The sequence below is a fragment of the Mirounga angustirostris genome, unplaced genomic scaffold (genome assembly GCF_029215605.1).
Source record: "Mirounga angustirostris isolate CCGP_5_RB_7025 unplaced genomic scaffold, mMirAng1.0.hap1 SCAF_5, whole genome shotgun sequence".
Classification (NCBI taxonomy): domain Eukaryota; kingdom Metazoa; phylum Chordata; class Mammalia; order Carnivora; family Phocidae; genus Mirounga; species Mirounga angustirostris.
In genome coordinates, this window is record NW_026991713.1 from 92,642,738 (window position 1) to 92,668,628 (window position 25,891).

At 44.5% G+C, this 25,891-nt stretch overlaps 1 protein-coding gene across 5 annotated transcripts in view; it reads right to left on the reverse strand.

The window, feature by feature from the left end:
• Positions 1-25,891, reverse strand: part of ETV6 (ETS variant transcription factor 6) — a 239,829-nt gene that overhangs the window by 39,327 nt on the left and 174,611 nt on the right. For 3 of the 5 annotated variants that reach the window (XM_054507173.2, XM_045873848.3, XM_045873847.3), the window contains one exon: positions 10,089-10,253. The exons of the other annotated variants lie outside the window; for them this stretch is intronic. In XM_054507173.2, the coding sequence (XP_054363148.1) occupies positions 10,089-10,152 (64 nt within the window). In that variant the 5' untranslated portion in view covers positions 10,153-10,253. The remainder of the gene's footprint in view (positions 1-10,088; positions 10,254-25,891) is intronic. 5 annotated transcript variants of the gene reach the window in all.

Here is a 25,891-nt window from a genome sequence, read left to right on the forward strand (position 1 = left end):
TAGGCATGTCCTTTACCCTCTCTAGGCCTCAGTTCCTTGGTCTACAAAATGGCCATGTTAACAGCATCTACCTCAGAATTCGTGTAAGGACGGGATGAGGTAATCCCTGTAATGAGCTCATCACGGGGGCTCGGCAAACAGCAAGAACTCAGCCAACAGGAGTTGTTTTTGTGACCACAGCTATCCCTGCCACCATCACGGTTCTTACTGATATTATTACAGTGGTGTAGGACAGACCTGTAGACCCTTAAGGCAGTCTCTCACGGAGAACAACGAGCGTGTGGGTCATGGTCATTGTTATGTTCCCCAGCAGAAAGGGCAAAGGTTAATTGAGGCCATTCACCCATCTTGGCTTCTCTGGATCCCTCCTGCTGAGCCCCTCCCCTCCCCTGGGCCTGTTGGGCAGGCCCACAGACGGGCTGACAGGCCCTCCACCCCAGACTCTCCCAGCCTTCTGTACTGGCTCTCTTCTGTCTCTCATCCCAAAGCTGGCAAAGGGAGCCAGGCAGAGAAAGTTCCTGTCTCTGTGCGAGAGAAAGCAGGAGAGGGGTGAATCAAGTGGAACTGTGCCAGTTCCTTACCTAAACCATTAGCCCGTGATGAGAACTAGTGAGATCACATTCATAAGTGCCACCTGGGATGGCTGGTTAATGGGTGTGAGCATGGGCCAAAGGTCCCACATTCCAAGCCAGGAAAAAATTGAATTTGAAGACTGTAGAGGATGGCCACAGATGGATCAGTCCATTCACAGACATGTTTTCTCAGCAACCAGGGGCTCAGTTGGGGAATGTGGCTGGCTTAGCACAAATGCATCAGGACTATGGGGGAGAAACCAACTTATGGTGCATAGCCTGGGTACATGTGGTTGGGCAGTAACAGTGTATGCCCACTAACAGCTTGGAATCTTAGGATTCTAGAGGTTACTTAGAGCGACTCAAACTTGTGTTCAGTAGAAGTCCCCTGCCTCCCCTTCCCCTGCCAAGAAGTAGGTTTGGCTGAGTATTTCCAAGGATGGGCGGCTGGCCACAAACATAAGCAAACCATTTTTGGACAGCTCTAGTTGATAGAAAGTTCTTCTGTTGAGTTGGAACTTGGCCTCCCCTGCAAACTCATGTACCTCAGTTCCTAGTTTTGGCTCTGGAACAGAGAACATGTGTCTTGTCTACAACAGTTTTCTAAATAAATAAAGACCCCCCCCCCCACCGCCATCCTCTCCCATCTCTACTGCCTCCTGTCCTCTCGAACACCCAGCCTGTTCTCCTGTTACACCTTAAAAATGTTCGTATATACACAGAAGATCACATCTAAAAAGTACCATTAACAAAAAGATCTCTGGAATAAAAAACGAGAGTCGAAAATAAGTTATATTTATTTGCCTGCTGAAAATAAAGAGCACGAGCCATAGCACTGTATATCTAACTTAGCTAATGACCACTGGCTTGAATTCAAAAGGCACTTGTCACAAAATTCTTGGCCCATTTGATTCATGATAAATCTTCTCTGTCTTCCCAGAAAAGCAATACCTAAGTGCTAACTGTAAAAGGCGCTTCTATTGTACTAAGCAATGGAACCAAGGCTCCTGTTTAAGGGACAAGAACTATTGTTGGTTTCTCTATACATCTTCATGCTTATATACATGGTTCACACATTCACATGTATGTACAGAGGTGATGCTGCTGTGAAGCTCGTGAGTTGCAGGGCTTTCACCTGCAGAGGCTCCTGGCAGGAGCCCTAAAGCCATATGTGTCCCCCAAATTATAAGCTTCAGGCCCCATAAAACCTAGATATCCCCGAGTGGGTGCGCGCACGCATGGACACACACACACGGATGCACACACGCATACAACACAGAAACCCACAGACTAAACACACATGTAATTCTGTAGTGGTGATCTTGATGTGAAAAGCCAGGCATCCACTCAGAGAATACGAAATTCTATTATTTTATTTGTAATTTGTTTCCAACGGATAGTAAAGAGAGTGAACAAACCTGCCGCAAGTTGCCTTATCAATGTTCCTCGTGTCTGAAGACTGAGAATAGACAGATGCTGTTTGGGGGGTTAAGGTTTCTTTCCTTTTGAGGGAAGAGCCCAGGCTCTGGGGCAAGAGGTCCCAGGTCCCCTGGGTCCTCTATTTGTCAGCTGCACGCCCTCAGGCAAATACTCTTTCTCTGTGAGGCTTAAGTCCAGGCTTAGTGAAACATTCTTTTGTCTCAAACGAGAATAATGCCACAGACTTGGCAGGGCTGATAGGAAGATCAAGTGAGATGATATGAACAAGCACCAGCCCCATGTCTGCGATAATGTGGGCTCAATAGATGGCACCCCTTGTGATTTGATGATTATTCACAGACGTGTCTCCAAAAATCTGGAAACCATTTGCTTTGCTTCAACACTTTTGTATTTAAAGCGCCTCTACAAGTTTCATGAAGTCACATTCATATGTATTGAGTATGTGTTTTCCCGGTTGACATCATTTCACATAGACGCTTCTAGCTCAGGCTCTCTCACTCCCCTAGTTCACAATTGTATCTTCAACCTCTTTCTATGTGATTCTTCCCTTTATCATTTAAGCACTGTCCGGTTTTTCCTGTTTTCTGCACAGACACACACCCCTTGTCCCCATCTTCCCCTCCAGGTACTGCTCCTGGTTCTCTGGTCCCAGCATGGCTGAGCTTGGCCAAGGAGCTGTCCAACTCTGTTCTTGCCACTTCCCACCCCTTCTACTGTGTGTCTCCTCGTGGTCAAACCAGAGGGCAATGGTCGGTACTTGGGGATTCTGCCTTTCAGCAATATTCATCAGTAGCGCTCACTATCTGCCTCCTCCTAGAACAGTCCACGGCTTGGGACGTTCCTACCCCTCCTGATTTTCTTTCCACCTCCTCCAACCCTGCAACAGTAAGGCTCCCCAGGCTCCCACTAGTCTTTCTCCCTGGTAATCTCACCTACTCCCATGGCCTCCATCAGCCCATCGATGCTAAATCTACTCCAGCCAGGCATTTCTTCTCAACTCCAGAACCTTCAGTTATCTCCTAGATACTTCCCTTTTGCATGACATACAGACACCACACATTTAATGTGTTGAACGTAAAAGTCTTTACAACCCACATGGTGTTTCCTAGCACAGGGAATGCCCAGTTGTTCAGGCCAGAAACCCAGGAGTCATGCTTAATTAACTCTTCTCTTTCTCTTGTCCAAAATCTAACCAGTCACCAAGACTTTCAGACTCTGCCTTCTAAATACTCCTGGCGTCATCCCCTTCTCCCTGCTGATCCCATCTTAGTTCAGGTCACCACCACTGTTCCTGAATGCCAGCCAAGCCAACTGCCCACATCCACTCTTCACCTTTGCACTTTGTCATGCCAATCTCTGCTTAAAATGCTGAATGGCTTCTATCTGTTTTTATAATAACCTTTAGGGTCTTGAACATGACCTGCAAGGCCCTGTGTAATCTACTCAAGAAATAATAAGTGGCTCGATGAATAGTTGTAAAGCCACAGCATATTCCTTTATATTTACATGCGCCAACTTTGTTTAGCAAGTCCCATACTGTGGGTGGCTTGGGCATTTCCAGTTTTTATAATTATAAATAGGATTGCTAAGGGCATTTTTTCCCCGCTGCCATTGGACTGTCTCCTTGGGATATTTTCTTCAAATGTTATTATCAGTGAAAGAGTCTGATCACTTTTAAAGTTCTTATCCATTCCCTGTTCTGCAGAAGGCTGGGACCCATGCATAGTGTCATCTACAAGGCTACTCAGAGCCCCTCCCCTGGGGTTTCACAACGTTTAACTTCTTGAGTTCAGTAGATTGAAAGCAGATTTTTATTTAACATTCTTAAAATTTGTATTTTTCAGGTGATGATTTACTATGTGCATATCCTCATGTGGAGATTATCTGAAGTAACACATTCTTAAATTTGCAAACTGTCCTCTTTTCTTTCTCTCGCTCTTCTGTTTTTATTCAGAGATTTTAGTTTCCTTTTGACCAATTCGTAAAAAAAAAAAATAGTGCAAGGGTGGGAGAGATACGTTTCAGATTTGTCATCAAATTCTCTCTGCTGGGTCCTTTCTGCCTGTGGTAGATGTTCAGGCTGAAGTTCAAGGCCTCGGGTCATTCAGTTAAATTCAGTAGTGAGAATGCTAAGGCAGGCACTGGCCCAGGGAGGTCCCACTGGTGGCCATTACAGCCCCCTCCCATTGGGGGACTGCTTGGTTTTCCATCTCTGTTCGACCTTATTTTCTGAAAATTCCATTCAATCCATTTTTGCAGGCTGATTAAATGACAGGCCTTTTTGTTAAATACAGAGTGCCTCTGTAACCATAAACATAAGCTAGTCTTTTACTTAGGAACAAGTATTTGGGATTTAGCTTGATATCTATGTCTGAGGCACAGAGATCCTGAGAGAAAGGGAGCTGGTTGTGGAAAAATCTGAATATTGTCTTTAAGACAAGAATAAATCGGGGCGCCTGGGTGGCTCAGTTGGTTAAGCGTCTGCCTTTGGCTCAGGTCATGATCCCAGGGTCCTGGGATGGAGCCCCGCATCGGGCTCCCTGCTCCACGAGGAGCCTGTTTCTCCCTCTCCTCCCTGCTCATGCTCTCTCACGTTATCTCTGTCGCTATCTCTGTCTGTCTCAAATAAATAAATAAAATCTTAAAAAAAAAAGACAAGAATAAATCGGTTAGGAAAGAGATACCTTAAGACAACTGCCTTTAGCTGGATGCAGAACATAAAGAGACATTACAGAGAAACAAAAAAATAAGCTTGTGAGAAAATACGAATATTGTAAAATAAGTATGCACTTTATTAAAGGAAGTGTTGTATGTTTTACACGTTATAGTATCACTCCGTATGGCAGAGGGATTGGTCATCACCACCGTTTCACAAATGGGAAAAGCGAAGTGCTAAGAAAAAATTAAATGACTTTTCTGTAATTGACCTATCTAAGCATTTCTCTGATGTGTTTACACTTTTTTTTTTTTGCTCCGTTCACAGACAGGAGAAGAAAGAGCCAACTCTGGGTGTCTCAATCAAGGATCATGCCTGCTGCAACTCCCACACTTCAGGACAATAATCCCCCTCTGTGACCCATCCCCTCAGATTCTGCGCCTTGATTCTAAAACAGCCAGTTGACCCAGCCATTCAACCCAGCAAATGCACCTACCATTGCTTAATAGAAATGAATTAAGCAAGCTGGTCCAAGGAGGAACTTTATGAAGATAAAGATCAGTATTTTTCACTTAACCTTGAAAGGGAATTTTACCATATTTGAAGGTCACAAGCAAGGCATATTTCCAAAAACAAAGATTCTGGTGCATTGGGGAGGGAAGAAATAATCACATTCTGGTATGTTAAATGACTGATTCACTTAGTAAACCCATCATACGTTTTTTGCTGAATTGAACTGAAGGAACTTTGAAAATAGGCTTATTTTCCATTTTTTGGCATCAATAGAGAGTCTAACATGAATTAAATTGAAGATAACTTGTGGTTTTTGTTGTTGTTCTTATAAAAAATGCATACATAAATCCATTCCACCTTGATGTCTTATAATGGATAACTCTAAATAAGAGTTAATATCAATGCTAACTTGTCTGTTCCTTCTTATTCATGTGTTTTCTCAAGTCTCAGAGTGGTCAAATAATCAAATATCCCTTTGAATTTAAATCATCACAGGCCATTTAAGGTAGTAACTGTCTAGTAGCTCAAAGAGTAGGTAAAATTATCCTGTACAGGTAAAATTTTATAAAGTTACAGTTCCCTTCCATTTATTCTTTAGCTTTGCAAATGTTATAAATTCACCATCTTGTATCTTCTAACTGGGAGGATATTCCAAAGAAAATATCCCATTTATCTTCAGCCTTAAAAACTTCAGTTTGGAGATAATATAATTACTTAAAGCACAGTCTGCATGTTCCCTGCTTTATTATAGAGTTGAAAATGGAGAAGTCTTGTCCTGGAAATGGACGAGATAAGTGTAGTTTGTCAAATTGGCCAAAGAATGTGGAGTTCAGAGAGGCTACCATATTTGGACCTAAGACATATTAACATTTCAGGTAATTATAATTCACTGGGTCCTGGTCCCTCCTCTCTACATTTGAAATGAGTTGTGTTGAGGAGAATGTTATTTCCATATACAGAGAGCTTAATTCTGGGTGAGGCCGGGCAGGAAACAAGGCTGGGAGGAAGCTATAAACATCCATTCACAGTGACGGGGCAACCAGATACTTTTGTTTTATTCCAGCAGCCCCATGACTAGTGAGAAGCTGCTGCTGATTCATCTTAGGCAGCAAAAAAGATTCAAAGAAATACAGAAAAAAACTGGGTGAAGTGTAAGTTTTACAAGGCATAGAGGTTGAACGGGATCAAAGTATTTATTCATTGCCTATGGGACAGGAGGTTGTGCTACTGAATAGAAGCTGAACACTGTTTCATGCTTGAAGTTGGGCTGAACTGTTAAGAGTAGAAGCCCATTTTATGGAGGAGGAAAATAGGGGCCAATGAAGTATTGTGACCTGTGGAGGAGCCACGTAGAGAACCCGGGCCTCAGGACATCTACTACATCAAATGCTAACCCAGAAAGCCCATGTCAGAAGAAACAGTGGCAAATGTGACATTTGAGAGCTAAAAAAGATTTTCTATCTATACCTTATCTCTACCTTCTTAAGAAGAATGCCAGCAGGTAAAGCATGCCTTCATTACCCTGCTATGTGGCCACGTCATGAGAATGTCTTCTTAACTCTTTCTTAGCTCTGTTTCCAAACCCTCTGACAACAACCCTCTGTTCTGTAGTTAAGTTTTCTTGCAGCCCCTACTGGCAGGTATCATCTTGAAATTCTGTCCATGGCTTTCTGGTCAATGCCTTAATTAAATCACCTACAAGATACATTTCTCTTTATTCCCAACTCAACATAATGGGGATAATGCTCCCATCTACTATTCCCCGCTCTGGCCTGGCTCTGGTCTCGGAATTCCAACTGCAGAACAGGACCTGTCTTTTTGGATGCTTTGGCATTGCTTGGCCAAAATGAGTCTTAGCCCTTCCCACACATGAGTTCCTCATCTTAGCTCACCATTCTGGGCCTGAAGTCTTATTATTTTACTCTCATTGATCTCGTCCTGGATTTCAATCTCTCTAATGAGGACTGTAGCAAGAACATTCTAAGTAGGTCTCCTGTTTTTAGGGACCCTCTGAGTCCACCCTATGCACTGATGGCCAAGGTCTGCAGCAAAGGGAGAGCTCCAATTCTATTATTCTCCTGATCAAAACCTGTCAGTGGTTTCCCACTATCTGCAAAATAAAATCCAAACTTCCCAACTTGGGCTTTAAGGGACTCACGTGTTGGGTCATAATTCAATTAAGATTTGTTGAGCGCCAACTGGATGCCATGCACTGTGCTAAATGCTGGAGACCAGTCAGCTTAACAAGACACAGCCCCTTGCCCAGATGAACTTCCTGCTCTAGAAGAGGGATGCAGAACAGAAAGCAATCACATATAACATGGGGTGGGTGGGTGTGTGAATTATGCCAGAATTAGGGTATGCTCTGTGATAAAAGAGGAACGGCACCTAGCCCAGGCTGAGGAGGGAAGAGGTAGAGGAGAGGAAGGCGGCAGGGGGTAGTCAGGGAAGCAGGATGGCAATCGGGGAAAGCTTTCCTGGAAAAGGTCAGCGGAACTTCAAATATGAAATGGCAATCAGACATGTCAGGCAGGGGCGATGAGTGACGATGGACAGTGTTTCAAACAGAGGATCGAATTTGCATGGCCTTATCTCTGAACTCCATCTCCATACCAACTGACCCACAGTTCCTCTTTAACATCTTTCCTTACCTCCACCTTAGTTGCCTTTCCAAGCTTTCAAAGTCTGGCTCCATGACCATACTCTGGAGCTTTTGTTTGACAAGCCAGCCAGAAATCGCCTCTGCTCTCCCTGAACCTCCTTAGCCCATACTTCTGTACCTCGAGCATGGAGTTGCTCAGCGAATACTCACCGAATGAATTTCTACTGCTCCTTAACTGGGGTCTAAGCACCTCATGACCAGCCTAGCGCACTGACTTCATCTGGCCTCCCACCTCCTGCCTCTTCCCTTCATCAGATGGGCTATCTCACCATCATCCAAATACACTAAGCTAATGCTGCTCCAGTGACCTGGAATGTTCTTCTCCCCCCACCTCCTCAGTTCCATCCATCCTTCATGCTCCAAATCAACTCTATTCCTTCTTTCATAAACCCCATCCTACCCTGTCCTCTCTCCTCTCCAGCTTCCTTTTGCCTTTAGGTTCAATGCCATCCCCTCTCTCTAACTGGACTGCGGGATCCTGTACATCTACCACATGGCCCACTCTAGCAGAGACCTGAGAAAATGGCAAGGGCCTACTGGGAGGCTGTTGCCCATCTTTGCTTCCAGCTTTGAGCAGAGAGAATCTCTGGTTTCTAAGTAAAGTGGACAGAGGTGACTAGGGAGAAAAATAAATCAGCAACGAAAAGGAGTACCTGAGATGAGACGAAGGGGGGACTTACAGACTCATGGAGGAAAGCCAGGCTAAGGGCTAAGTCAAATCGCATCAAAACGCATGACTGTGTCTTCCCTTGTTTGCCTTACATGAATGGTTTTTCTGGAACACACTAAAGAGTTAAGAGTTCCTTTCCTCCAGAGAGGTGACTTTGCCCCTTTGAGTATACCTTTGTGTTTTCACAAGAACAGACAAGGTAAGTATTTTTGCATTAAATTAAAAGGAACTATGTAGTTTCCTTTTAGGTTAGTTTTATTTACATATATGGTTACTCTAGTTTTTGTATTCTGAGACAACAGAAAGAATCAATGATTTGAGACAAAATGTTTCAGGTATGTCTGGCTCTATTCTTTTGCAGAACCTTAAAAATGATCTGTTTTTCAGAGATAATAAACTTCCAAGTTTCAATAACATCTCTACTTCTGGGGGAAACTTCCTTTTATCATTTCCTCATATAAACGGTCTGCTGCAATTGGGAAAAGCGGGGGAGATACTGTTCTATAACCTTATCTCATCCCCTGTGATGGTGATGTTTCCTCATGACGGTTAGTTTATTAACTTCTGGCAGGCCTCCAGGAGTAAATAAGGGTTGAACGTCGTTGGAACTATACCAAGACCTTACGCAGGATCTTTGCCCTTTGTCAAGACAAAGAGAGTCTCTGCCGGACAAGTTACATCAAAATTGGCCACAGTGAGACTTGAGAGAAGGAGGGTCTGTTGGTACTTGACTAACTAGCCCCTCAAGAGGCATAAACCCCAGACCAAAGGTCCCCTTTCACATATGGAGCTCCCAAATAGCTATCTTCTAAATATCCATAATGTTTAAGAAATGAAACTAGAAAGTGTCTTACCTAGGTCAGCAATACACTCTGCAGGTACAAAAGCTCTTTACTGAATCGAAACTTCCCATGGAGTCTTGGGAGCCCTTACTTTGACAAAACTGCCTAGTTAGATGAACCTGAGAAGTCTTCCACCTGCACTTTTCAGGCTTTCTATAAGCTACAAGATGCAACACTTCACATAGCTCAGTACCGCAAAGGGTGTCACCCGAAGCCCTTTGAGTTTATTTCTAAGCTTGCCGTAACTTCTTCCCATCCTTACCTCCTGTTCCCTCATGTCTCTTCCTCCCACTCCGTCTACCTTAGCAAGGCTCATGCCCCTTCCTCTTCTGTCTTTGGTTTTCACTGAGCAGTTCACCACCTATACTCACTCCTAAGCATCTCTTTCAAATGTTTCAGAATCAGGAGCAAGGCAGGGTGAAAGGGCTGGAATGCATTTTCTTCTTGATTTGGTGGCCACAACGAGATCCCTTAAGCTCCAGTGTCTGTAGGTCCTAAGTGGGTTCCTTCTCCCAACCTTCAAAGTCTCCCCTTGATCTGGAAACTCTTCCTCCTTTCCCCTCAAACTGACTTATGTCAGCAGGATCTTTCCTCTCTTAAGCTTAGGTCATTGTCTTTGTGCTCCTGGTGGCCTACTGTGGGGAGTTCTTGGGCATGACGAGTGGTGGCAAAGACCAACCAATGGCTAACAGATTGTCCCAGCTGAGCACGTGCCAGGGGTCCAGACTCTCACCTGAATGAGGAGATCGATAGCGAAAGTCCTCTTTGGTCAGCAGCAGGAGAGCTTTGCCATTCATTTCAAACGTGTTGCTGTCAATTGGCCTTAAAGAAAACTCATTTTCAGCCCACTTGAGCCACTGGGCTACGTCATCCCTGCTCCAGTAAATTGGCTGCAAGCCTGTTGGAGAGAGAGCAAGGCAGAAAGAGAGAGAGAGAGAGAGAGAAGAAAAAAAGGCCTTGTCAGTTAGATAGTTGGAATAAAGGGAAAAGCTTTCTGAATGGTTAATAAAATTGAGTCTTCACGTCTGAAGAGCCCTTATGTTCAACTCTGAATCCCAAGTTAAAGCTCAAGATTTGTAAGTGCCAAATTATGGTCCAATGAACTATTTTTTTAGAGGCAAAATGAGAAGACAAATCCTTTTTTATGTCTTTAATGGACCCTAGGTCTTGGTGCCCTGTCCTTCCTTGTCCAGCTCCTGAGACTGTCTTGATCTCAGGTATGCCCTAAAGCTGAGGCTCTTCGGTGGCCTGACACGGTCATGACAGATGTCAATGTGCTTTGGAGGGGACCTTAGAATCACAACTGAGCTGTCACCCACTGTCCTTTTGAAGTGAGAATGTTCCAGAGCTGGGCTTGACCTTCGAGAGCTGCCAAATAATGAAGTGTTCCCTGAAACTTCTTCCAGGAAGAACAATTCACTCAGCCTCTGGGAAACTATCAGGCTAGCCTCTGGGAATGAGAGGGTAAAGTAAGGATAAGAGGTCTTTTGCCTTTTTATTCTGCTTTTCTGATGTTAGAACTTCCTGGCGGGGGTGGTACTTGGACTCTGAGTAGGACCAGAAGTGGGCCAAAGGGAGGGCTGCAGCTTAGGTTAAGAGGGTAGCTCAGGCTGGACCTTTCTGGATGCCTAACTGTGAGTCTATATTTTTATTTCATTTTGCTGTTATGGGAAATCTTTGATATATCGTTCAGGTGGTTTAGAACAGTGGTTCTCAAAGTGTGATCTGGGGACCCCTCAGGTTCCCAAGACCTTTTCAGGGTGTCTATAAAGTCAAAACTCTTTTCATAACAATATTAAGAGGTTATTGACCTTTTTTCACTCTCATTTGTTCATGAATATATGGTGGAATTTTCTAGAAGCTATATGACATGTGATATTGCAGTGGATATGAGAATCCAGTCATCTTCTATAGATTTGCAAAAGAGACTTACAAAAATGTAACACAATGCCATTTTTCTCACTAATTTTTTTTGTTTTGAGAAGATGTATTCATAAATATATACTTATGCTAATAATATAAGCTTAGCTTACTATTTTTCAGTAAGCATTTTTTTTAATTCTCAGTTTTAATTTCCAATATGGTAAATATAGATAGATATAATCCGTATGAGTGAAGTTCTTTGGGGTCTTCAATAATTCTTAAGAACTGAAAGCAGTCCTGAAACCAAAATGAGAATGGATAGGTTGGAAGAAGCTAGATGCTCAACAGAGCTTCATTCTCTAAAACTGTATTGCATGAATTAATAGTTCAAGTACAATGGAATCAGGGTTTGCTAAGAGGAGCTTCAGTCTCTCCAGTGAGTGACTTAAACTTGCTAAGGAGACTTGAGTATGCTGTAAAAGTGCCTTTCAGCTTGATCCTGGAAAGAGTCACCTTTTCATCCTTAAGTATCACAAAGAACTGTCTGGTCTACTTGGATGGGCTGCTTTTCCTCCCTAGTGGACCAGGGAACGAACAGCTCAGATCCCTTGGAGAAGGTCCAGGGCTTCTGGGCATGACTATTGGCTCCGTCTTCCAGGTGGCTCCTTTGCAAAGTCTAGTTTTGAAGAATGGTAGCTGGCTTCCCTTAGCTCTGGGGAAGTCCTTTCTAAAGTAGGCTATCATGTAGGGCACCAAGAAAGAACTATGGGCACTGGCCTAATCAGAGATGGGCGTTTAAGAGTTCTTTTTCTTGTTTTGTACGTTTAATAACTTTACATGGAAAAAAAAGTGGCATCATAAAATAAGAATGTGCAGTATGCTACTGCTCTATGATCTTGAGACTAAAACACAGCCACTAAAGAGTTCAAGGTTTTATTTCTGACTCTTAACTATGCCAAGAAGTAATGCCCATTTCAAATGGTCCTTGGATACAGAAGGTGCCCCTACTCTGTCCAATGACCCTGAAAACACGTATCTCAATCACAGTGAAATGGGGGTGGGCGTGAGGATGGCTCTGCAAGATCTCAACTTCTGAACCTGTAAGAAACCTTAGCGTTTACTTCCTATTGTCAGTGGTGTCACCTCTGAACAGGAACAGCACAGCGATTAGTGATTTGTTACTAGGAACTTTCCCCTTCCTCTCCTTCACACAAACAGCATGGGTATAACCAGATCGTGGGGCCGAGTGTGAGGTTCCAGTGCAGCTTGGTCTAGGAAAGAGCCTGGTGGTAGGTGGGCCACAGGGCAGAAGATGCTCAATCGGAAACAGGAAAAATGATGGGGTAGCTTATTGGAAGTGTGAGTGCCAGAGCAAATACAGAACCGAATCCCACTCAGGAGGGGAAATGAGAGTAAAATGCTGAAGTGTCTGCAGAGGATTCACTGAACCGGAGGGAGGTGGGTGAGAAGGGGGTGGGGGACACAAGTAGTAATTTGAGGTTCTTTATATTCTATGGAAGAAAATACTCATGAGTAATCTTTTCCCTAAATACAAGAAGAGTCACACACTTCAAACAGCCCTGCTGGTGAAGGGCGACAGTTTCTCTTTTCACTTCCCATTACTGTCTCCCACAGCTCAGTCCCTGAAGCCAAGCAGAGCCACCGCGGAAACCCCCTCCTGGGGAACCGACTTGAGTGCTCTGGGCTGTGTGCAAAAGGGGCCCATCGAGTCACCGTCAGTCCAAGGAATACCATGGTAATCCTAGCAGGTTTACCAAAATGACCCCAACAGACTAAGCTACCTGCTCGAGGCCACCCAGGACACTGACCAGAGTCACTACTCTTCCCTTAGCATAAAGAAAAGGTAAACACATTGCCGGAGCTTCTGGAAAGGGGCTTGATAAACTACGGTGTTCAAAGTCAAGTCCTAGTGCTGCTTCCTCTTTGACTCACTCGAAGACTGAGGAAAAAGAAGCCCCCTTTCCTCAAACCGAACAGCCCTAAGGCCTGGGAGTTACAGCGTCTAAATGGAATAGAGCCCTGGACCCAGAGGCAACTCTGTCTAATTAGGACCATTTAATTTGCTTAATAGTCATTTATTAAGCACATCTATCATCTAGCACTCTTGTAAGTGCTTTATAAATATAAGTTCATTTAACTCCTGCTCACAGCAACCCCATGAGATCAGGGAACTCGGGCTCAGTGCATCGAAGGGATTTGCCCAAGGTCATATGGCCATGGTAACAAGAGGGGCTGAGAGTCGAACCTAGGCAGTCTAGTTTCAGAGTCTGTGCTCTTATCCCTCACACTGTGCTTACGCACGCATTTCCCACCCCGAATCAGAATTCAGATTGATTTGCAGCATCTATTAGGGATTCAGAAAAGACTGAGTGAACTCAATCCTCCCCATCCCAGACTTTGATCCTTGGAGGCTTCCTCAGGTTATCAACAGACTAAAAATAGAGCAAAAAAATCTGTATATCCCTGGAGAAGTAGATTTATAAATGGGAAGAAGAGGGAGGTGTAGGTGGCACTCTGCTTTGAACACATCCAGGAATACAGCATCGCCCTCACTGCCTACTCACTGCTCATAGGCACTGGTCTTGAGACTTGCCCTGGCTCACAGTTGCTAAGGCTAATGCTCACAGAAGCCACACAGACAAGATGAGGGAGAACGTATCACATAGAACCGCCTTTACGGTTATCTCTTGCGACTTTAACTCAACAAAGCTGAATAATACAGATGTTACTAATCATTAGTAAAAGGAAGAGACCCTTTTTCTGTACCTCTGTTACACTACTCCCCGTGCACATCATAAGCCCATGAGAGCCATACTAAGACCTGCATTTTTAATGTCAATTCATTTCAGAGCATATTTGAGAAGAATTTTGTACAGAAGAAATGAACTGCTGTGATTAACAGAATTCCTAAGAATTCTACTGCGGTTTTTCTTTTCCAAGTGGGTCAAGTGAAGTTCATGGTGTCATACCCTTCAATGACACACCCAGGCCCTAAATTTCCTTCTAATATAGTCCTTCGATTCCATGGTCAAAGGGGCAGCCACTTTCATCAGCACATTCTTAGCCTGATTTCAAGCTTTCCGAGCTGTGTTTAGACTAAGGATGGAAACTGCTCTAGGAGTCAGGAACCTGGACTTAACCCCCAAAGCTCCCGTTAGTTAACAGCTGATTTGGGGCAATTTCTCTCTGTGGCTTCCTCTGTAAAATGAGGGGCTTAGAGTACATGATCTCTGTTCCTTTCTGGGTTAACAGTCAACACCCTCCCATTTCATCTGAATCTGAAAAACCAAAGGATACAAACAGCCAGGACCTTTTTTCTACCGAACTATTCCCTGCTCATGACGATGACCCTGAGATTTTGTAACTTCCTGAATGATCTTCTGAGTCTCGGAAAACAGATTAAGTTATTTTAAGTAGATTGCGGTGCTTAAGAGTGTTTTCTTCTATTCTGATTCTTGGAAAAGTTATAAACCGGCTAAGGCAATAATAAACATGACATTTTGACTAGGTGCTTTCACATGTATGACCTCACGTGATTCTCACAGAAGCTCCATGAAATCCGTCATGTTCTCATTTCAGTTTAACAGAGGAAATGGGGGGCTCGGAGTCATGAGGTGATGGCACTGGTTTGAACGTTACTCAGTTCAAGCTCTTTTGCTATAGTATACATTCATCAAAAACACCCTTTGTCCCAAACTCTCTGTGTAAACGGGATTTTGATGCAGATTCTGTGGCTGATAGAATAGCATTGTAAAAGAGAAGAAGACACCCCAGAGATGATCTAGCCCAACTCCCACCCACCTTTACTCATTAGGAAACTGAAGCCGTGAAAAGTTAAGAGGCTGAACCACGATAAAGCTGGCCCAGATTCCTTGTTTCAAGCCTCTCATGCTGTGTCATAACTTGATTCAGTGACACAGAACAATTTCTGTAACCCTTGACATGAATGAGGAAAGTTATCACTTCCTTGCTTAGTCATCTTGCCTTCAGATTAAATATCCTAAATTGGTCCAAACATAACTTCTCTGCTGCAGTTTTTAGACCCTCACCGACCCGCCCACCTCTTCCAGACAGCAGATTTAGCTCCCATCCCTAAACATAGTACTGGGAGCAGGACCAGAACCCTTCTTCCTCTGGACAATAGAATTCTACTGATAATAGTAGCTGACAATTGTTGGGCACTTAGACTGAATATTTTCTATGAAGATTCTCATTCTCATTTCATAGATGAGCAAAAAATGCGGCACACGTAACCAGCCATGGTGGCGCTAGGATTCAAACCCAGATGGTCTGGCTCCACAGTCCCAACTCTTCAAATGCTGCCATCCTGCTTCTCAAGTACCTCATAATAACAGCAAATCCTTACAAGAGCTTACGGTGTGCCAGGCACTGTTCCCAATGCTCTCTGTGCAGAACTCATTGAATCCCTACAGCAATACTGTACGTATAGAAACAATCACTATCCCGACTTACAAAGGAGAAAACCTGCAGCACAGGGAACTGAACTGACTCGGCCAAAGTCACACAGCCAGGAAACGGACAAGCCAGCTGGCTTGGCCCAAAGTCCATGTTATTAACCACCTACCTCTCTGTCTAAGCTTATCTGGTGTTTTTGGCAGGACATCAAATTAAAGTCCTGATTTAAAAAAGAGCCAGAGAACAGTTTCAGGGGTTGTGTGAATTTCCACGGTGGATACACGGGCAGGCACTGAGCACCAGCGCACTATTTCCCAGCTGTGTGACCTCAGACAAGTTACTCAACCTCTCTGTATCTCACTTGCCTAAACCGAAAAATGGGGACAATTTTCAACCCATGAGTAAGTACCAGTGAATCACGGACGATGTGCTTATCAAATGTGAAGAGGCCATAAAGCTAGTACAGAGTAAGATTATACAAATGATGATAATATAAAACACATAAGACGGTATGTGGCATACAGCAAGCATCTAATAAATACTAGCTACTCATACTACTGTCGTCTTTTTTATTTGCCCTTCCCGGCACATACATAGCTGGTGTTTGGAACCCAACCTACGAATATATGTTAATCGATATTAGATTTCATCTTGTTACTTTTTACCATCATTCCAGCGTGCTGCATTCTCTTCAGATTTGGTTCTATTTCTAGTAACAACCATACTTCACAGCTTCATGTGATCTGCAACTTTGATAAGCATCCTTCACCTCAACAGGTTCCTGACAAAATGCTGATGAGGTGAGGGCTGGGATGGTAGCACTCCAGTGACCTACCAGCCACCTCCTTGCAGATGGACCCGGATCAAGTTATTGGCTCCTTTTGGGCACAAGTGTTCAATGATCAACCCATGTACATACTCTGGTAGTCGGATTACATTTTTCAAGCTCCGCCGAAAAGATACCATCTAAAATTCAATGAAATGCTTTCTTCATGTCTATAAATATGTAACTACAGCCTTACTGAAGAGGCTGAAGAGGCTAGAGGGAGAAGAGAAGGAGCGGGTGCTTGGCTCTGAAGGGACAACTTTTTCCTAAGTGCTCACAACATGTATGTTTCAAAATCTGTGCTGAATTTCATCTGGAAGTCAGATCCTGCTAGCTGTTTTTAGTCTTTGCCTACACCCTCTTCTCCTTTCCGATTCTGAATGATCAGGTGAACAGTGGTTCAGATTCTTTCTTTCAGTACCTCTTCCATTTCTTGCAACCCTCAGGGATCACCGTAGTGGCCTGCAGTGAGCTCAGCCTTGTAAGTTCTGCATTCTCCTATGTCATCTGTCTGGGCCAAGAGCTCTGAATTTATTTAGAACAACTCAGATTCACTTTTACATCAATTCTCCCATCTTGGGCTTTAATTCCCTTATGTCAGCGTTTGCAATACTCGTTTCAGTCTGACAATCATCTTCCTTGATGGAAGAGAGAAGAAAGAGAGAAGTTGAACAATTTCGTTTTCTCTTTGCCACTTGTCAATGTCACTCCATCTGCCCCAATCAGTGTGCTGATACTGTGCTCCTTCCTTTTTTTTTTTTTTTAAGATTTATTTATTTATTTGAGAGAGAGCGAGAGAGAATGGAGGGGAAGGACAGAGGGAGAGAGAATCTCAAGTAGGCTCCCTGCTGAGTGCAGTGTCCAGGACCCTGAGATCACGACCTGAGCTGAAACCAAGAGTTGGATGCTTAACGGACTGAGCCACCCAGGTGCCCTGATACTGTCCTTATTCTTAAACCACCCACAAGACTCATTGTTTTCTTAAGCAGCTTCCATGGTGAATTTTCAGCTCACTTAGTTTTAGCCTTCTAGGTCTAAACATGGCTCTTGTGCGTTTTCCTTTTCAGTAAGTTTTTCATCTGTCTACTATATACATCTTTTTAAAATTTGAGTTTATTAGGCTGGTACACACAAAAGAGCGGGAAGATAAACTGGCATGATCTTTCTGGCAAACAACTTGGTGGTAATTTAAGAGCCCTAAAAATGTTAACTTCTGAGAATCTACCTTAAAAAATTAGGATATAGAGAAATCGCTCATGCACAAAGATGTTCATTGCAGTGTTATTTTTACTAGCAGGAAGCTGGGAACATCAATAAGGACTAGTTAAGCAAACATGGACAACATCTCTGACAGAAAATTATGCAGCCAATCACAGAATATTTATAAAGAGTATCTATTCATATGGAAGAACACCAAATAGCATGTGTGTGTATATGTGATAATCTCAAACAATGCACAGAAAAATATCACCAGGAAACATAAAAATATTAATGGCCAACTGTCACTCTGTAGAATTATAGGTGATGCTTACTGTCTCCTTTTCATTTTTTATTTCCCAATTCTTTATATTAAGCCTGCATTACTTTAAAAAAAAAAACTATTTTAAAATTTGAGCTCCCCAGAGAATGTCTCCAATACAGCCTCATCAGCTTCTTCCGCTGCCTTCCTCCCCTCTTGTCCTAGTAAGTGCCCTGTGAAGCTCATGTCAGAAGTTCATTTTCTTTTTCTTTTTTTTAAGATTTATTTATTTACTCGAGAGAGAGAGAGTCTCGAGCAGACTCCCTGCTGAGCGTGGAGCCCAATGGAGGCTCGATCTCACAACCCTGAGGTCACGACCTGAGCCAAAATCAAGAGCCAGACACTTAGCTGACTGAGCCACCCAGGTGCCCCAGAAGTTCACTTTCAAAAGCACCCTGATTCTTCTGCCTTGTGTGAGAGCACTGTGGATTGTGAGACCACAGGTACTTCTCCTCTAAATGTCTGAAAACACACCTGATCATGTCTTGCATTTCTCTTTTCCAATTCTAAGATGATGTTTTCATTCTCACCAGAAGTTCCCTTCATTCTACTCTGCTAACCGATTCTTCCTTATTTGCCAGACCTGGGGCCAAATTCATAGTGCCTCTCATCGTTTCTTCTACCTTCTGGGAGATAAAACTACTAATTGTTAGGTGCACCTGTTATGAGTTAAAATGTGCACGCATGGAGCTGATGGAGACTGCTCAATGCCTCTCTCACCACACTTGGCATGCAACAGTCCCCCAGTGACAGCAGGCTGTACAGAGATCCCCAATCCACCTCTGGGCCAGCTCCGCAGCCTGCGACTGCCACCCCTCCCCTACCCGACACCATTCTCCTCAGGTAGGCTACTTCAGCTTTGTGCAGTTCTTCGTTATTACCATACGTGGCCCCATCCATGGCATCCCACAACTCTTCTGTGAGGCAGCTAAGGCTCGTACAACTGTACTTACTGACGGACTGGAAGCCCAGAGAGGTACAGGGACTTTCTCAAGGTCACAATGGGCATAGGACCAGAAGTCTAGCCCCAGATCTTCTGTATCAGTCCAGTGAACTGCGTCTGGGCCAAAGGATGTAATAATGGATATAAAAATCCCTTGCACTCTGCAATGCATGCTAACAATGCAAGGGCATTAGGGATAATCAATCATAAACTCAACTTCTCATGGCAGGTTTGGTTTAGCCATAGATCCAGAACTTTGAGCAGTGCCCAGAGGGCCCCCTCTGCCTTCTGCAAAGGGGGTTGTGACAGGCAGGGTTTACCTTAGGATAAACTCTCCGAAGTAAAACCAAGAATCCTCAGAGCCCTTCAAACTGCTTCCCAGAGCACTTTCCAGGAGACTCTTCTGACAGCCAGTCCTCCAGGCTCCCACACTGGTCTTGGTCTTAGAGGTAACTCCGACAAGCCCAGCATTCTCATTTCTCTGGGTCTGCTTTTAACCTTGGAGTTGCTGTTTGATCAAAATTGCTTTCAGCACAGAAATTCTGTCACTAGGGAATTAGAAGTTCCAAAACATTTCCTATTTCTGTCCTCAAGGTTACTGTTTCTCAGCACTGAGCATTCAAGTAGAGGTTAGAAGGTTCTACTTAACGTCTTTTGGCCCAAATCCCAAAAGCAAGAATACTATATGTTCATGTGTAGATTCAAAGTCATATTCAATTCCCTGGAAAATTTTTTTCTTATAGACTTCATTTTGTGGATTTGGGGGGGGGGGGGGCTTTCATTCAGTTTTATTCACAAAAGGGTTTTATCAACAAACCTGTTGACAGCAAAACCAGCCCAGAGCCTGCCACTCATCCTCACAAACATGACTTAAGCGTCCTTCCCATTTCTGCTTTTGGGCAGCAAGCCCAACGTGGTGAGAGGCATGTAATATTTTAGATTGAAACTTGGGTTTTGGACTCAGCCCTGAGTTCAAATACTGGTCTTGCCACCTACTGGCTTAGTGGTTTTGGGTAAGTTGTATCTCTGAACCTGTTTCCCCAGAAGTAAAATGAGGCCAAGAACAGTACTTATCTCCCTGGGCAAATTTAAGTATGAAACGAGATAATCCATATAAAGACTGGTCTGGTACACGGGAAGTGCTCAGTGCGTGTTGGGGGGTTGGGTAGGAAAGGGACTGGATAGCAGATTAGCTGTACTTTGCCACACCTCTCCAGGAGACTGGAGTTTTTTCTGCAGCTCACTGGGGATTCAGAAACTGGAGCAAGGGTTCTCGCAGGCTGTGTGAAGGCTCTGGCAGGAACTATGGGGCCAGCACAGGGCTCTGAGGAGGGGTCCGGCATCATCAGTGTGCATCGCAGGCTGGGGAGATGGCTCAGGAGGAGATGTAGAGAAGGGACTGGAACAGATGAGAGACTGGAGGAAGAAAGCCCATGTAAGTCCTGGACTAGGGTGAGGCAAGTGAAGCACTCACTGCGGGTGCAAAATTTAAGTCAGTGCCCTGAACTTAGTAAGCATGAAAAGTAATAACATATATTTTGGGGAAAATAATAATATTTTAATAAGTTATTGAAAAAATCAGAATGAATGCAAAAAATTCATGACGAACAAAAAATCAACATTTTAACTAAAGTTCTATTGAAAAGAGAGATGACTGAGCATGTAGTGACAACGGGGAGGGGGCACAGATTAGAGCTGTACTTCTTCTGTTCAGAGATAACGGACCCTTTTGAGAATTCAGTGAGAGCTACGGACCCTCCTTCGAAAGGCACAGGCACGTGCACACAAATACTTGCCCGCATTTTCGAAGTTTATAGACTACCTCAAGTTTATCTAGGGACCCTTGGAGAATTGGGTTAGTATTTTTCAGCCTCGCGTGTGCAAATGGGCCTGACGATAGGTACTGGCAATTCAGGTAAGAACCAATTTAGGTGTGAGAAGAGAAACACACATACATCTCTCCTGATATCTTGCAGAGGAAAGGGAAGAGAGGCAGGAAGGTTGCCCTTGTCTCACTCCGAAACGTGTGCGGGGGCAATGAAATGAGGAAAGGCGACTCTTGGGTGGGCGGGGTGGGGGTGGGGGGCCCGTGCGGCTCACTTCCTTAAGAAATGCACACACCTGACCTTAAATATGGAATGCCCCTTCCTCAGCTATTTTAGAAACCATTGCTAACATACTGCAAGTTTTTACTCCTACTAGTGAAGAGTAATCACTGCAAATTATCTTAATTTATGAACAGTGAGGCACCTGGGATAGGAGAGACTCCACTGAAGGAGAGATGTGATTGAAAGATGGATTTCTACAGGACAGAGGCAATTAAGGGCAGCATTTCTCACACTGCAGGGCAGAAAGATATTGATGATATTTATGCACACTTTTTAAGAGGTCCATTTTTAAGAGGGAAAAATGTAGGAAAATAGATATTAAGAATTGAAATGCTCCTCAAACAGATTTAGGGGGCAAACTGAAACTGCTGGGAAAAGCTGGTGCAAGGTTTTTTAATTGGCAGTGGCAACGGAGGGGTGTGGAGAACAGAAGGATCTCGTTGGATTTGCATGATCCACACAACACAGATGATCTACTACGGGTGTCTGAATAAAGAAGAATGCATATCCTTTCTTTCCCCCTCTTGCTCTTTTAAACCACACAGGATCATCTCTTGTGCAGGCCACAGTCCACAGAACATTCCTTTGCAAAGCGTAACAAGAGCAGAACTCATTCTCATTCTGGACGGGGCCTGATCTGCCCCGTCACTGGCATGGGAGAGCCTTTCCTTTGTGCGGTTCAGCTGTGCCTGGTCCCTTCCCTCCCGGGTTCTCTTTATTCCAAGGAAACTTAAACAAGCAGGCTGCCTTTTCTCAGGATGGAGACAGTCCCTATTATCACCGAGTCCTGTGGGGTGAACATGAGGCTGGGAGGGAGGGGAGAAGAGGAGGGGAGGAGCCAGGGGGAAAATGGAGCCTGAAAGAAGGGTTTAACTTTTACAACAGCTCACTCCACAGGCCTCGGAAAACACATGGAAAACACATCCTCGGCCCAAAAAGTGACCAGGGTTCAAGCAACCTAACGCACTTGTGAGACAATGCTCTTTTGGAACATGTCCTCTTTTAAAGGGGAACTCTCCCTTCCCCTCCCCGCTTCTTCCTTCACCTCTTCCCTGACACTTTGGAGAGTGATTCCAAGTGTTGCAAAGGCCTGGTCGGTTGCCTTTTGGGGCCCCATCCGCTCTCCTTCTCCAGGCTGCCCGAGCTGCAGCTGAACGGGCACGAGGAGGGGCAGCCTGACAGGGCAACAGGGGCAGGATGAAATCATTCACATAGCGTTTGTGTGTGTGTGAGCGTGTGTGTGTGCGCACACGTGCGTGTCAGACTCCTCTCCACTTCTCCTCCCCTTGTTGCTTCTGTGCTAAGGATCTTCATAGGGAAATGTTGCACATTTATCCATGAAAAAAGTTGTAATCTTTCTTCTTCACCCATGAAATTCCCTGGTATCTGAGTTGTGAAGGTTACTAATCCCCTGGTTTTCAGGGCTTAAGGTCACTGGGGAGTCAGGAAAATGAAAAAAACAAAACAAAAACAAAAACACAGCAAAAGCAACCCCACGCCGCCTTCCAGAAGAGCGGGCACGCTCCGTGGCCAGAGGGAGACTCTCTCTTGCTGCCAAATATCCTTCTCTTTGGCTCTGTCATCTGTCTTGTCTGCAGTTTTAGATCGGTCCCTCCTTTGGACGAAGGCATGAAGACGTCTGATGAAGGGGAAGCTGGCTGAGGGAATACCCTAAATCAGTATAATCCGCTTACACCTTAGCTGGGCGAGACAGTCAGATGAACCTGTCAGAGCGATGAGCGAGAGGACCCTCACGTTTTTTTTTGTTTTGTTTTTTTTAATAAAGATTTTATTTATTTATTTGAGAGAGAGAATGAGAGAGAGAGCACATGAGAGGGGGGAGGGTCAGAGGGAGAAGCAGGCTCCCCGCCGAGCAGGGAGCCCGATGCGGGACTCGATCCAGGGACTCCAGGATCATGACCTGAGCCGAAGGCAGTCGCTTAACCGACTGAGCCACCCAGGTGCCCGACCCTCACGTTTTAAGGACAGTGCCCCGGGGTGTGGAGCAGCTCAGGAGGCAGAAGCGCAGAGGCTCCAAAGGGAAGGAGATTTTGTTCACTTTTACCTGCCAATGTTTATGATGTAGGACTTTTCTTTTTTAAAGATTTTATTTATTTGACAGACAGCACGCACAAGCAGGGGGGAGCGGCAGAGGCAGAGGGAGAAGCAGGCTCCTCACTGAGGAAGGAGCCCAATATGGGATTCGATCCCAGGACCCTGAAATCATGACCTGAGCTGAAGGCAGATGCTTAACCGACTGAGCCACCCAGGTACCCCAGATGTATGACTCTTTCAAAGGAGCTTTTACTTCTGCACTGGGAGAGGGGTGGGCGCTTACAATACAGGTAGATGCGAGTGTCCTGAGTGCTGGTGACAGGGCTCTGTCTGTTCTTTTAACTTTGACCCGAGCGTCTGAAAAACAGCTGAACAGAATGAGCGGCGCATCCCTGACGGCCCAAGTAATGTTCATTCACATAGCGCCTGGATGCTTCCCTGAGGCCGTGCAGAGCGTGAGTCAGGTGAGGCCTCCAGGTGGGGGGCAGGCTGACCTCCTATTTTCCTGCTATATATAAAGCATGCTGTCTAATTCTGTTTCTTGGCAAGAACAGCTAATTTGCTGGAAACGTTAAAATTTGCTGGAAACGTTAAAATTTGCGTTTAGCTCCTTTATTAGAAAATAAAATTCAAATCCTGTGTCTGTCTCCTACTTGCACAGCAACTGTAAGAGGGTTCAGTGGTGGCCCCCCCAAAAAGATATGTCCAAATCATAATCCCTGGAACCTGCCAATGTGACCTTATTTTTATTTTTTTTTAGATATTCAACCTCCATTTTATTGAGAGAGTAAATCAAGTAACTAAGTTTCAAGAAGGAAGAGTCCAGTTTGGGCAGTTCTGTCTAAGGGAGGCTAAGAGTATCTCCCACTAAGACAGGCATTTTAACCCTCCAAGCTGTGACCTTATTTTTAAAAAAGATCTTTGCGGATATAATTGAGTTAAGGATCTCAGGAGGAGATCATCCTGGATTATTCGGGTGGGACCAAGTCTAATGACAAGTGTCATTATGAGAGAACACAAGGGTGGGGGAGGGGGCACAGACGAGAGGGCCCGTGTGAACACAGAGGCAGAGACTGGAGTGATGCAGACAGGGCTTGCTTGGTTTCCTTCCTCACAGGCTCCTAATACCCACATGTTGAGATTTCCTTGCCTCTCTTCAATATTTGTCACTTTCTCTTGAATTCTCAAAAATCGCTTTCTTTCCTTTGGATCTTAAAAAACTTTCCAGTTTTCCACTTTCTGTTTCTCTTAAACATTACCTTTTTATATATTCATCTTGTATTCCTACTAGTTTGCTCTTCATTTCTGAAGTGATTTTTCCTTCATTTAATTTCTTTCATTTTAATTTTTTTTTCATTTAGTTTCCTGAGTTCTGGCATTCCATTTCTAACTTTCCCTAATTCTGATTTATATTGTCCCCCCTCATATTTTGTATCATTTTCTTAATGAATTTTAGCTCATTTGGATGGCAGATTACAATTCTGAGTGGTTCTGAAGCCACGGCTCTTTGGCATGCTTTCTTCAGGAGTGCTAGTCTCCCTCTTAGTTTGTTTTATCTTATAAAAACCTTGTGTGGGATTTGACCTCACTGTTTCTCTGTTGCTCGTTTTCATGTGAAATCGGTTTTCCTGAACTTTTAGAACAAGGCGTCTTCCAAATTGACAAAGCTCTCTCTCCTATTGTGTTGCTGCCGTGCTCAAATGTATGGCAGCCTGCTGGTGGAAATTTCCTCCTTCTCTTTCCTTTCGGGAACCTTTTTTCCTTAGTCTCTGTTGTCCCCCTCCTATTCAGCTTGGCTCTCACTCCCGCAGCCTCTCAGTGTGGGGTGGTCCTGGAAGGAGGACCTGGCTGGTGAGTTCCTGAGTTCAGAGATGAGAGAGCTCCAAACCCTTAAGGCCTCGCTCCAGGCTGTTTGCACGCACTGCTCTCGGATCAGCGGGAGGAGCCTCACTTGCAGCTCTTCCTCTCAAACTGACCCTCCACGATTCCCAGTGAGCACCTGTTGGCTGCTCTGGGCTTTTCCTATTGTAATGTCTGTCAAAAGCCTCACTGGGGGCACCTGGGTGGCTCAGTCATTAAGAGTCTGCCTTCGGCTCAGGTCATGATCCCGGGGTCCTGGGATCGAGCCCCACATCGGGCTCCCTGCTCAGCAAGGAGTCTGCTTCTCCCTCTCCCACTCCCCCTGCTTGTGGTCCCTCTCTCGCTGTGTCTCTCTGTCAAATACATAAATAAAATCTTAAAAAAGCAAAACAAACAAACAAACAAAACAAACTCATATATAAAAAAAAAGCCCCACTGGATCATGGGGCTAGCTTGTCAGCAGTTCCGCTCTGATCCACGGGCTTTGGCTGTGCAATGGAGTTGCTCTGCTCTTGCCTGTGGGTTCTGGGAGTTTGACACGGACATGGCTACCATGCCATCTTCCCAGGCTCTGTCCCAGGGTGCTTCAGATTTGCAAGGACAGCATCCCTCTGGTATCTCGTACAAGAGAGCACCCATCTTCTTATGTCTCTGGATGAACTCTCGCTGGGTTTCGTGGCAGTAAGTGAAAGAAGTGTGGTCATTACTCTGAGGGGTCTCTGGCCACACCAAAGGGAGTCAGCCCAAAGTGCAGGAAGCACAGAAATAGGATTCGGAGGGAAGACAAGATCAAATGACTATAGCCTCCATGGACCATGGATGTCAAGGGAGGGAATATATGGCTTCTTTTTTTCTTCTTTTCTTTCTTTCTCTCTAATTAATTAATTTATTTGAGGGGGAGGGGCAGAGAGAGAGGGATAAAGAG